General features: G+C 37.3%; 1 protein-coding gene across 1 annotated transcript in view; it reads right to left on the bottom strand.

The window, feature by feature from the left end:
• Positions 1-3,538: 3,538 nt before the first annotated feature.
• The window catches only part of LOC110036730 (ankyrin-3-like), a 26,659-nt gene continuing 16,461 nt past the window's right edge, over positions 3,539-13,736 (bottom strand). The window contains exons 2-4 of the mRNA XM_020741242.1: positions 6,615-6,890; positions 6,096-6,233; positions 3,539-5,435 (exon numbers count right to left, since the gene is read on the bottom strand). Of these exons, the coding sequence (XP_020596901.1) occupies positions 3,885-5,435; positions 6,096-6,233; positions 6,615-6,890 (1,965 nt within the window). The 3' untranslated portion in view covers positions 3,539-3,884. The remainder of the gene's footprint in view (positions 5,436-6,095; positions 6,234-6,614; positions 6,891-13,736) is intronic.

The raw sequence follows: 13,736 nt of genomic DNA, 5'->3' as shown, positions 1-13,736 counted from the left end.
GACGGAGGTGGGGAATGGCGGAGAGGTTGGTGGCGGATTGGAGGAGAGAATCCTTACCTTCTTCGATGGTTTTTGGTCGGAGCGGAGCAGAGGAATGAGAAGGATGGGAGATTCGGTGGTCTCTGCAGGCAACCATCCCTTCGCCTTTCCAGCGAAGCTCGATCGTGAGCTTAGAGAGGAAGGGCTCCCAAGAGCTTCGGTGGCTCTGCAGGCAGCGATCCATTCGGTGGTCTCTGCTGGCAGCCAGAGCTTCACGTTCGGGGACGAGTCGACAGCGAGAGCTTCTCGTTCTGGGACGAGGGTGGCCTCACCAAAATTTTTCACAAACGCGGACCGCAGGGTATGACCCGCGGTGGGCTTTTAATGTAAAATAAAAACTTCATTTTCATATAAGTTTTCGGAACGCACTATCCAAACGGTGAGACGGCGTTTTGAAAACGCCTCCGCAGCCAATAAGCTGCCTCAAACACACCCTTCGTGCCATTTACAGGAGGGCAGAGGCGAAGCAGAGAGGAGCTGCTCGGGCTTTAGGAAGGAGGAGATCGCTTGAAGGACGGAGAGGAAGGATTGCGGGCAATAATTTCTTCTAGGGTGGCGCAACAGTGAAGTTTTGGGCAAGGAGGTCGTGTCGGCTCTGTGGGAGGCTAGGACGATCGGCTCTGAAGGGATTACGACTTCGATTGCTATAGGATGGAGTTCGGCGAGCGCTTCCGGCATGATCAGTGAAAGGGGAGGAAAGCTTAGGGTAAAGCAGGCGTGACTTTGAGGCAAGGCTTGTGCGTCGCCGACAGTGCAGTGCAAAGGAAGGTTCGGTGGTTTGCGGCAAGAAGCGATGCGCAGGCTTTGGGATCCCTTCGCTACCTTCCTATTTAGCGCTAATCGCGACTGCCGCACGAGGGATTCAGGTGAGATAGAGGCTTCGGTTTGCCTTTCAAGTGACTACTATGCAAGGATCGAACAAGCGGATGAACAGTGAAGAGGAAGAAGAAATGTTGGGTCGTAAGATTTGTATGTGATGGGAAAAGAACAAAGCGGCGAAGAAATACAGGTAAGTAGTTATGTGCAAACAATGAAGAAGATAGAAGTTATAAAAAACTTACAATTTTGATCCAGAGAGGGCAAAGCAGGCTTCGTGGCTTAGAGCAACAAGAAGAAAGAAAACCAAACGGAGAAGAACAGTGAGTTCAGATCCAAGAGGGCTTCGGAATTCTGTGTGGTTTCGAGCGGACAGAATGAACGAGAGGAAGAAGTGGAACGAAACAGTTCCTTTGTTTGTAACTGACGGTAAAAGCGGGAGTTGCTGTTCACTCGAACTGGAGTTTTGGGCGGGAGAAGGTCAGCAAATAATTACTTATCTAATTAATTATTATTATTGTTTTAATTTTGTGTTAAACATCTTTAAGTTAGAGTTTGTACTAGAAATAAGTTATGAGCACGAGTTTTTGATGACCTGATATGGGAAACCATGCAACATGGATGAGGAATATTCCCGTGCACTGTATCTTGAGTATAAATTTATTTGTTATATAATATGAGGATCATGCATGTATATGTAAAGCATGATCACAATATTTTTTTTAGGGTATGTAACTGACCTAGCGATACACGGCCTGACATCTATTTTTTCATATGGTGTATTTACTTTTTTTTTTATTTTATGTAGTGGGTTGACTTGTTGTGATTTGTGTGGGAATCACTTGCATTTGTGCTTAGGTTCTTTAGCACAAAACTTATTTTTTACAAATGTTAATATTAAAAGATTTATCTTAATAAAATTTATAATTAAATTATTCTTTTTAAAATGAGCATTTTATTCCCTAACTTTATTTTCCTGCATAGCCTTTAAGCCAGCTTTAAAATTGTTTTTCTTTGCATGAGATTAACCCAAGTCATATACTAGGGTGTTCATATTAAGGATCTCTCTAGATAATAATTGCATCATATTTGCATGTGTTGAGGAAGAGTATTCTTACTCTTCCAAATTGACTGTCCAAGCATACGTTTATATGCTTAGGAGGCAAGTATGAGTTATTTGACTCTTCCTCACCCCCTTCCTCGAGCCACTCACTTGGAGTTCACCAATATTCACTCCTAACAATTTCTCATAATTCAATTTCTGCATTTTTGTGTACAGAACGGAAAAAAGGACCCCCAAGATTTAAAAGCAACGAAGGCAAAAGGGCCGATGGACATACGATATTTATGACAATTATTCATTGACCAGTCACGTGGTGACATGTCAACCTAAAGCAGTACATCCAATAGCCGCAGTGTTTCCAATATATTTTCTCTTCATATGGTCAAACATTATCTATTCCCTCAGTCTGATGCGAACAAAATCGTGGCTCAATCATAATTTTCTAGTTCGATCATCTCTTTATCATCATAATCAATGATTTTTCCAATAGGTTGAAACTCACTCTTTGTGTTGATTAATAATTGCTATCACCTATAAATATTTTTGAAAAGTAATAAACTTTAGTAGCTTAACTAGCTAGAAATATATAACATCAAATTGATTTCAAATCCCATGAACTTATTTAAAATTTCATGAAAAGTGATGATGGAAACTTACAATTTCCAAAAACAAAATTGGTTGGTGTTAGCAATCTAATGGGGCCATAATATAATTAGCCAATTTTCTACAAAAAAAAAAAAATAATAATAATAATAAATATGCCACATGCCTAGGATTATGAATCCGAACAATAGAGATTTTTTTTCTTGCTTAGACAATAAGAGAGAACAATATTCACTAGTCATGGAGCTACAAGAGCTAGAGCCATTTTCAGCTTAATTTTGAGCTTGATTAATCAATTAATTTTGATCATAAACCTGAGCATAAATTCTACAAATTGAAAATGACTTATTTATTATAAAAGATAAACAATATTAAACCAAATCATTGTTTTAATAAAAAGAGAAAAAGAAACAAGTAATTATAAAATAAATAATAAGAAATCTATTAATATAAACTATAAAATATAAATTTTTAAATGTTTTCAATAATTTTTAAATAAAGCCTTTAATTATAATTTTTTTATTGGATTTTATATAAACATTTTTTTAGACTAGTTGACTCACAAGCTAATAAGTTGAGACTGGCTTGAGCTTAACTTATTAGCTCATTAAGCATAGCTAGCAAACCACTAATTGAGTCGAGCCCTGAGCTAACTCACAAGTCAGCTTGACTCAATTACACCATACCTTCTTCTATAAATTTATCTCTCACTACCCTATATAATATATATATAAAGAGAATCAGTATTTGGTTTAGTGGAATAACGCTTCATTGATTTGGATCAAAACTCAAGTGTGTTTTAATTGATCTGAAGAGTTCGCGTCACGGGATTCAAACCCCCGACCCGAGAAATTTATGTCAGAGGCCGCACCAATGAGCCGGGACATAGCGCGTGCGCGCACACATATGTCTGTGAGCCTGTGCGCTCTACAGATAAGAAAATAATTAATATAATTAATTAATTAAAAAATAAATAAAGCAACCCGGGCAACAGAGGCCTTCACAGAGATAAGAAAAGTCCAGTAAACATCTCATACTCCAGGGTAGCAAAGCAAAAGAGTACAGCTCTTGCTCAAACTAAGAACCCATGGTTTCCATATGCAAAGAGACAAGTCAAACGCTTGCACAAATTTTCACATACTTTGCAATGAAATTACAAAACCAAGCGTTTAAACCAACAGTGAATTTCATGGTAAATCACTTCCCAATTGCAGCAAACTGATCACAAATCAAAAAATAAAGATCAGCGTGCTTTGCAAGAAGGATGATTTGAGTATCGACTTCATTTTTTTCTTTTCAACTTTGAATTTTAGAGTCAAATTGTTACCCATGGTGCCGTATAAGCAGAGAACTCCAGCTCCTTTCAAGTCACGCCGGAAGTAGCCTCCTTTGTGACGAGATTAATACCGCGAACCCAAAGCTCCATGCAAGAGACACAACTTGCCTCAAAATGAACTTCTCTGCCTTTCACTGTCACCACTTTAAAGATCTCAGCTTTGTTATGCCCATCATTCTTTTTCCAATTCTTCAGAAACTTTAAGCTCGGTCCTGCCACCGCCTCCTTACACATCACATTTCTTCTGTTCGTTTTCCCCCAACTCAGCACGCCAGACTTGAGCATTCGAACCGATTTCATGTGAGGATTGCCCTTCCCCTCTCTAGTGTGCTTGGAGAGCTCCTCCCCGGCGAGAACATGGGACCGAGCGACATGATCCATTAGTACATCCTCCGTTGCCTTGTTTGACCTGCTACTGCACCTTGCCAACGATAAAGCCGTCTCCTTTCGGTCGTTTATAAGCTCAGAGTCCGCACTTCCACGTGCGAGTAGAATCTTGCACACATCGGAGAAGCCTTCCATGGCAGAAAGCATGAGAGGAGAATATCCATTCTCATCTAGAGAATTGACTTGGTATCCCATCTTTATAAGTTGGATTGTTGATGAACCATCCCCTTTCTTCGCTGCATAATGAAGAGCTTTAAACTGTGTGTTTGATATCACATTACCAAGTACTCCATCAAGTAAGACCTTTTCAAGATAGTCCCTGAAGCTTGCTATATTTTCATGCAGCAAGATAGATAAAATGGTATTGCCATCACTTGATCTTACTGTAAGATCAGCTCCAGCCATCACGAGCAGTCGAAAAGCCTCCAAATGGCCTCCAATTGCCGCCACCATGAGAGGCGTGAGCCCAGAGTTGTCGAGCTTGTTAAGTTCTACAGTGGAAGAATTTAGAAACATCTGGAGTGCTTCTGCATGACCACAACCAGCAATAAAATGCAATGGAGAAAATACTCTCAGATTACTTGAATGGATTGTTGCCCCAGTATACAAAGCCTGAGAAAGAATATCAGGGATAGAAGATGAAAACACGCCCTGCTTTGCCAGTTCAATGGCGCTGCCTCCTGAATTGCTGATCAAACCTAAGTCCGCCCCTGCTATAATTAGTTCTAAGAAACATTCAGCATGATTGGCTTTGGCAGAGACCATCAAAGGAGTTTCTCCAGCTGAAGTTTTGGCATTGACATCACATCCATGTGAAATTAACTGTTTTAAGACGTGGACATTGCCAAGTTTAGCAGAAAGATGAATTGGGTAGGATTCATGGCCTTGTTTTGTTCTCAGGGGGAAGTTAGAATTGGCACCAAGAGCAAGCAGTACTTTTATTGCATTGGAATTCTGGCAAAGTATGGCATGGCAAAAAAGAGTTCTACCAAGATATGGATCTTCTAGCAAAGAAGGGGAATGCAGAAGTAATAATTTGAGAATCTCACCACTTGCTTCATAGAACTCTACAGCACACCATAATGCATTATAAGGCTCTCCCAAGCAGACGCCTACTCTCACCTCTTCTCCTGAAATAGGATCCCAGGACCAAGCGCCCACCTGTATCAGACAAGTTGTACTGGCACCTGCCTGCACTCCAAAACTAAAGTTACTGAATGGATATTATTATACACTGGCACAACAATGCAATTTATGTACTAACTACAGTAACAAAACAAAAATAGAGTAGGTAGTAGTGTCAATTTAGTCCCGGGCTCTTTTAATATGAGACTATTTAAGCCATAATAAAAAGAGTATGGGACTAAATTGACATTTATATAGGCTATGAGATTAAAAAGATCAAAGAGTCCATGGACTATTTTGACACTTATCTCAACAAAAATTATTCGATGGTTAATAACGAAATGTTCAACTAAGGGCCATTTGTTTTTCAATACTAAAGTACCTCACTTGAAGGTCGCACCTTCCCAAGAGCAAAAAATAGTTACTGATGACACAGCCTAGCATTCCTAATATTCTAGAACTCACATTCACAGAGTGAAGAGCATAGAATTAAAGACTACACTAATAGGCAGCAGACAAAATTCCTCTAAATGTTATCATTGCAATTAGCATATAGCGTGCACTACCAGTGGGGTGAAAAATAAAAACATGAGTCTTTCTCTTCATTACACACAAGGTTTTATCAAATATGTAATGCAAATCAGGCATGGTAAGGTTGAAAATTGACAAAAATAACTGAGTTGCTGAGATGGGCCACTGCCTACAGTGAAGGACTTGGATTGTCACCTCTAACAAATATTTCACGATTGGCTTATGTTTGCTGACAATAGCAGCAACTAAAGGAGTACAATCCACATTCGCGTGCAGGGTGGGCTTGATTGACCGTAGTAGGACTCTGTCCAAGCTATTTACGTCCACCCCATTCTGAAAAATGAAGCTCAAATGATTCAGAATAATAGAAAGTAGCTTATGACACAAGATATTGCTAAAATGAGATTCAATGGTACTGAATTAGTATTGTCAGTCAATGTGCTAAAAAAAAGAATGTTGGGGGCATTTACATACATACCACCTAATTCCTATGTATGTACATATCTAACACACTAAACTTTAATTTTTACATTTATACCACCCAAACCTCTTATATCACATCAAACTTACCAGCATTTAAACTTTTAAAAAAGTGAAACACACTTTTCAAACAAAGGAAAGGTGGCATGTACGTAAAAATTGAACTTTAGGTGTTGGATATGTAATACATAAGAATTGAGTGGTATATATGTAAATCTTTCAAAAATGTTTCACCTCAACTAATGCAGCCACCACATCAAGGAAACCTCTACTGGATGCCGTCACGAGAGCATGTGCAGCAGCATCTGCCCTGACCATTTCTGACTGGATCAATAGTTTCACTGCTTCGGCCTCACCACATAGGCTAGACTCCAATAATGCATCCTCACAAGCAAACTGGGATACTCCAGCTTTCAAAAGCATGCTGAGTATATTACAATGGCCTTCACGGGCAGCAGCAGTTATCGCATAACCCCGGAAGAATTCCTGATTTACATCAGCTCCAGCTGACTGCCAAGCAATGAGAAGAATGTGTACAGAAATATCCGAAACACAAACAAAGATCTAGCTAAAGAATCAGTAGTTCATGATTGCAAAATAAGAACAAGACAAACAGGAAGACCACTTCTTCAGGACGCAGTTTAATGGTCTAATATTCTACATTCCGGATATAACATTATGGGAGAGAGTCATGGAACCTAAACGATCATGTAAACATAATGGCATGGAATGTTAAAACTAGAACAATACACCGCATGATGGTATTGGTATATAAAAAACCAACAGCTCATATCTTTTCTGATGATGATGGGAAGAGTATAATTTGCTAAGTTTGCTAAAATAAGCATGCATAAGCCAAAAAATAGTCCTCTGAAAAATGCATGCAAGTTTACCAAAATAAGCATGCATAAACCAAATTGTTAATGTTGGTTCAAGCCCAAATTAAGACAAATTTATATGATCTCCTAAGAGAAATTCATAATCCTACAAATATACACCCACTTGCACATGCGCACGAGTGCTCGCACTCATGGTGCACGCGCGCACACAAGCAAATGCATGCAAGTACGTACATGCATGCGTGCATATATCATTAGATCCGATTTTGAGTTATCTTGATCCAATCAAAACTTGATTCAATTTAAGTTCAACCAAAGCCAAGTTGAGCCTGTTGACTTTGATCCGAGGCAAAATTGATTGGATTATAGAGTAATCTTAGAGGAAAACTCAAAGCCCTAGCTACAAGTATATGATTGGCGACAACAATAAACATGCATGACTACTTCACATAAAGTGGCTTCTTCTTAGATAAAAAAAAAAAGCAACATTATGAAGTAGCAAACAACCAAGTTGAATCTAATTAAGAAGTTAAGAGAGATAAATAGCAAAATGAAGTAAACTTAAGTAGGATATTAGATCTAGACCAATGGATGGCAGGCATTGGCAATCCACTTTAAACATGCAATAAAAAAATTAGAACGGTATCAAACACACATTATCTGTCAAGGACCTATACCAACTAAAAAAATCGGATCAAAAATTAATAGAAGAGCTCATGCTGCATGTGATGCAAAAGTCTAAAATTAATTTGAAGCTCAAAATTTATAGTGGGCCTAGTTTTGTGGTTGTGTCATGATCCCTAAGATTTGAGAGAAACATAGGGAAAAGGAAAACTAGAGAGGGAAAAAAATTCAAAGAATAGTGTCTTCCTCCTTGTACTGTAGCCCTAAAATTTCCTGTTTAGATCCATGCTTCACATCGAATCATGATTATTCTCCTCACTACATGTAGCCTTCATAATATAATGTCTCATGGATTAAGTTTTTGGTATCAGAGTGTTAAATTATGGAAAAAAATTGGACCAATGTATTGACAAAGTAGCTATAAGAAAATTGGATAATGAATCCTGACCCTAGATAATCCGAAGAGAAGACAATGAGAGGTCAACAGCTAACATCTCAACGAGAAACCCATAGTGACTTGGCTAAGTTACGCTCTTTTAACAATAAATGGTTGCAATGATGGAGTTGTTTAGTAAGAAAACCATGATGACTGCTTTAAAATAAGAAACACAGATATACATTTCTAAAGGTACTATTGTGTTCATGATAGCAAGGAACTAATAGAAGTTCATTATAGCAAAAAATAACTTATAAAATGAGGATCTTAAGCATTCATTCAACAATAGACATCAACCCTTCAAGGTAGGGGCAAATATTAATAACCTCGTTTTGTTGGATTAATACGGAATGGTTGAGCCCATAGATGGACCAATGAAAAATCTATTTCGAATTCAATGACTTTTCCGCCCAAGAGAGTTTCTCTTGTTTAAAAAACCTAACTTGGTAGAATCACTTTCATTGTAGTGTCAATACATCATGTAGTTGGATTATCTAAAGATAGGAGTTTCAATATTGATTTGGCTTGCATCATCCAATTTACTTCATGCAGCCTTCTTAATACAATGTCTCATTGCTTAAGTTTTTAGTATCAGAGTGTTAAGTTATAAAAAAACTTTTGAATAACGTCTTGACAGCGTAGCTATAAGAAGAATGGAGAATCAATCTTGACCCTATATACTCTAAAGAGAAGACAAGGGGAGGTTGACAACTGAAATCCCAACGAGAGACAAGGCCAAGTTAGGCTCCTTTAACAACAAATGGATGCAATGATGGAGATGTTCGATAAGCAAACCACAATGATTGCTTCAAAATAAGAAAACCCATATAGACATTTCTAAAGGTATTATTGTATTCATGATAGCAAGAATCTAATATAAGTTCAATACAACAACAAATAACTCATAAAATGAGAAACTCAAGCATTCATTCAGCAATAGACATCAGCCCTTCAAGGTAGGGGCAAATATTAATATGCTCCTTTTGTTTGTTCAATTAATACGAAAAAGTTGAGCCAAAAGATCTATTTCAGATTTAATGACTATTTGTCCCAAGAGAGTTTCTATTGTTCAAAAACTTAACTTGTTAGAATGCTCACTTTCATTGTAGCTTCAAGACATCATGTGGTTGGATAATGCAAAGACAGGAATTCCAATATTTCTTTGGCTCGCATAATTGTTATGTGGTTCATTATTGTTGGAGAGCCTGCCGCGTTAAAGAGCATGGAAAGTATTATGCTACTCCCACAATTATGGCAAGCACGATCCTCAAGGCACTCATTTGGATGCACTTCTTTTCTCTATAGGAGCACTGAGATACTAGAGAGCAAGTTACGCTATCAGCCCTCCTACTGGTGTCCCCCTTGGATCCATCCTAGACTGACTAGTGTAGAAAAAATCAGTTCAATTCAGTTTTATCCCGAATTTGTTCAATTTGTTGCCACCCCTAGGGGTTGAGTCCAACCAAGCCTTCTTAAGTCTTTGTTTGTTTGCTTTAATTAAGATTGGGGTTGCATGTGTGGTTCTTCTATATATCTCTCTGCTTTGGATTTGTTTCAAATGACTTTTCTTTGAGAGTTTTATATTATTAAAGATTACTATCTGATTTTTCCTCTTTGAAAAGTTCTATCATTTTACCTCATCAAGTTGTATGTCTGTGGCTTGATAAGGAATATGGGGTTAATCATCCTTGATGTTCGTATCTCGCTGATATCGCTGTACGGTGGTTTTTCCTGCTATTTTCCTAGCCTCCATTAGTTTTCTCTCATTCAACCTATGTCGATCTCTAATATTCTCCATCTCACCATCCTACAAATACCCTTACGCTGTGTGGTAAATTCATATAACAAGACCTGATAGTTATCTATTTTTGGTGAAACCTAGTGACTGATCCCTTTTGATGAATCTTTGATTATATTTCATAACTCTTATTTATCCCTATTTCCAATAAAATTCCCATCTCTTCCATTTAAGGCTTTAATGATCAAAATATTTGCCTCTCTCAATCCTAAGATATCTCTACCACCTTTAAAACACTCTTATATATTCCCCCACAACCCCCACAACTTTTTAAGGCCACAACCCAACATTAAACTGAATATATCCTAGCCAAAAGCCCAGCACAAAGAAATAACATCCGGATATTAGCAATTAGGTTAAAAAACTCACAACATTTTAACTACAAATCTAAAACTCATACAAATTCTATCATTAGTTCCCCGCATCCCAAACTTTTGATTTTAAGTTCATAATCCTTTTTTTGTTACGAAAAAGGTAGTCTGCTAAAGACCAAAAATTTCAGCCTTAAATAAGCCCAAACTTTGAATAGACTTTTATTACTACCCATATAACTCTTCCACCACCATCTCAAGGGGGACACTAATCAAGTTATTGCATGCACCATCATATGATCCTAAAGACCTGTGATCATCAAATTAGGTTGTCATCAAATCTAGATCTAAGAAGAAAACACTAAGAAGACTACTTTCAAGGTCAAAAGAGACTATTTGAGTGGGTGATGATACCATTTGTTCTTTGCAATGTGCTAGCGACCTTTATGCGTCGTATGAATGACATCATGAGGCCACTCATATAGGAATTTGTAATCCTTTATATGGAAGAAATCCCCATCTATAGTCAATCATAGGAGGAACATCTCAAAAACATACATAAAGTCTTTAACCTCCTCAAACAATACCAACTTCTTCTCAATTTGAAGAAATGTGACTTTGAAAAGAAGACCATAGACTACTTGAGCCCCAAAGTTGATAGTGAGAAATAGCCCTAAATAAAAAGATAATCAAGGATTGGCATTAGTCACAAGTGTGACCATTGTTAAAAGTTTAATGGGAGCATGCCAATATGTGATAAAGCTTCTCCACAACTTTCTGTATCAGGCATTGATAGGGCTAACCCAAAATTCAGATGGGAGAAGATAAATGATAACACATTTCTTCTTCTAAAAACAAAATGATAAAAGACATGTCAGTCTTAGGCTTATAAAATATGTAGAGGTCAATGCTTATGGATATACACTCAACATGGTTCTAATGCAAGAAGTGAGAAATCTGACATACTACTCACAGTTGCAATCCGATATTCAAAAAAGTTACCCGAATTGAAATATAAAATTACTTGCACCTTAACACGCAATAAAGCACTAAAAATCTTATATGCTTGGCATTGAGATTAGGGTCCATTCATACCACAATGCACTTCAATACACCCCAACCTAAGAAAAGCCTTAACAAGCATGAAGTGGATGGTGTACTTATAGCAGTTCAACTTAGTCATTGAGTACAATAAGTTAGTGCAACATAATGACCAAAGGTGACTTCACCAACAACAATGCAACTACAATCTTCTTGACACAAATGTGATGCTTCACATAAGTTGATGAAGACTTACAGGGATTTTTTTAAGGACACCTGAGAAGAAATATACAGTCCTAAAGGATTGATCTACAAGGGCTATCAAATCTGTGTTCCTTAGGATGATGATTGGGTGAAGCTGATATGAGAAGCACAAACTTTTACATTTTTCGAAAACATCCGGTGAATATGATGCTTAAAAATTTACAAAGAAAAGTTTATTAGTTAAGAATATGCATGTGTGACTATTTCGAAAGGGGATGTATACTCTGCTACATCTCAAAACCCTCATGCAAGAAGTGAGGATTATACACCTTATGCATATGCCAACCATGGGAAACCATTTCCATGGATTTCTTGGGATTGTTGTTGACGCATCAAATTATAAACTATATTTTTGCTATGGTGGAGAGATTCTCTGAGATAATTATCCTCAAAGAATGTAAGCAAAAAAGCACAAGAAAAAACAACACATCCTTGAAAAAGATTACGTGCATTTAAGGTTGCTATGAACAATCATTGCAATAATAGTTTATCTCTTAGCTCTTTTTGGATATATTTAAGCCATGATGCATATGCCATTGAAAAGAAGTATCATTTTCTTTCCCCAAACTGACGGTCATATCAAGATTGTGAAAAAACAACTGTGCGTTTACAACATGGATTTAACTTATGATATATAATGAATTAAGGTTATGTTGTATGTCCAATTTGCATTCAATAGGGTAATACAGTTCAATAAGGTCGACTGCCTCCATTTGAGGCATGTCTAAGATATCTACTTAAAATCCATTCAGCAAGGATTTCTCAGACAAACAAATATCAAGTAGCCTAGAGAATCAAGAAGAAGGTATTAAGAGAACAAAAATTTATTAGAGAAGATAACTAGCTTCACTATGAGATAAAGCCATGCCGCCGTCAATCACAGTAATGAAACAAGAGTCTACATTGTCGACATTTAGTATAGAAGAAGTTCGAAAGATAAGAACTTATGTGGCTTCGTATTTGCAAAAAAGGATTGAGAAGTGGAGAGCTAAAAATCAAAATTGATTAGGTATAATTCTTTCAAAGTTCTAAAAATGATGAGGGAAAATGCATACCAATCATACGTGTTTGCTTACATGGAAATCTATATGATGGTGAATGTTAAAGATTTGAATTCATTTAAAGCCTTCAATACAGGATAACAAAATAGATGTATTTGCTCCTCATATAATATATCACATATGTTTTAAAAATAAAAAATAAAAAATAAATTAAAAAAAAGAGTGCCCAAACATAAAAAATCTTATACCAAGCCACGTCTTCATGGTGCACCCACCATGAAATTTTTTACGGTGCGAGAGCCGATAGTTACCTCGCTAGGATGCTTAGGTACTAATTCACCCTATATAACTTTGGGGTTTCTATTATAGCTTGTTATTCTGGATTTATATTTATTCCATGAGACTTCTAACCATGTGCTTTTAGGCGTGTAGGATGCTAATTCAATGCCATAAAAATAGTTCATTTAAATATGTAATTAATTCTTCTTTTGTGGTTTTAAATTTAAAAAAGTATGAAACTCAAGGCATTTCAAAAGAATAGATGATGGAGGAACAAAAATCTTGTTAATACAAGCTAATGGAGAGAAAAGTTACTAATAACCTATGAAACATGAATACTTTTAAATGGCTTCACACATTGGAATGACACGGCTTCAACACGCCGTAACACTGTTGACCTCAATTTTGGTTGAGGTTTAGTTCCTCCTCTTTAATAGCCTAGGGTCTAGCCATAGGACTTTTCCTTTTGACTATTCCTAGAAAACTAGACTTGGAACCCTCACCATTAGAAATTCTACCCTCTTCTTTACTCAACTTGGAGTTCCACATATTGCTCTCAACCTCTAAATACTTAGTAGGTGGGGAAACTCAAGATGAGTCACCCTTAGGATTGCTGAACCTTAGGGTTGACCCTGGGTCTTGGTCTGGAGCTAAGGCATTCACTACACTCATCTACACCCACATTCACTCACAACCCTGAACTCAAACTTCTAGTCTAGGTCCCTTGATCTTTTGGGATACTCATGTAGATGGTCCCCTAAAC

The sequence above is a fragment of the Phalaenopsis equestris genome, unplaced genomic scaffold, assembly GCF_001263595.1.
Source record: "Phalaenopsis equestris unplaced genomic scaffold, ASM126359v1 Scaffold210247, whole genome shotgun sequence".
Lineage (NCBI taxonomy): Eukaryota > Viridiplantae > Streptophyta > Magnoliopsida > Asparagales > Orchidaceae > Phalaenopsis > Phalaenopsis equestris.
The sequence above is the reverse complement of the archived record's forward strand: the minus strand, read 5'-3'. Positions and strand labels throughout refer to the sequence as shown.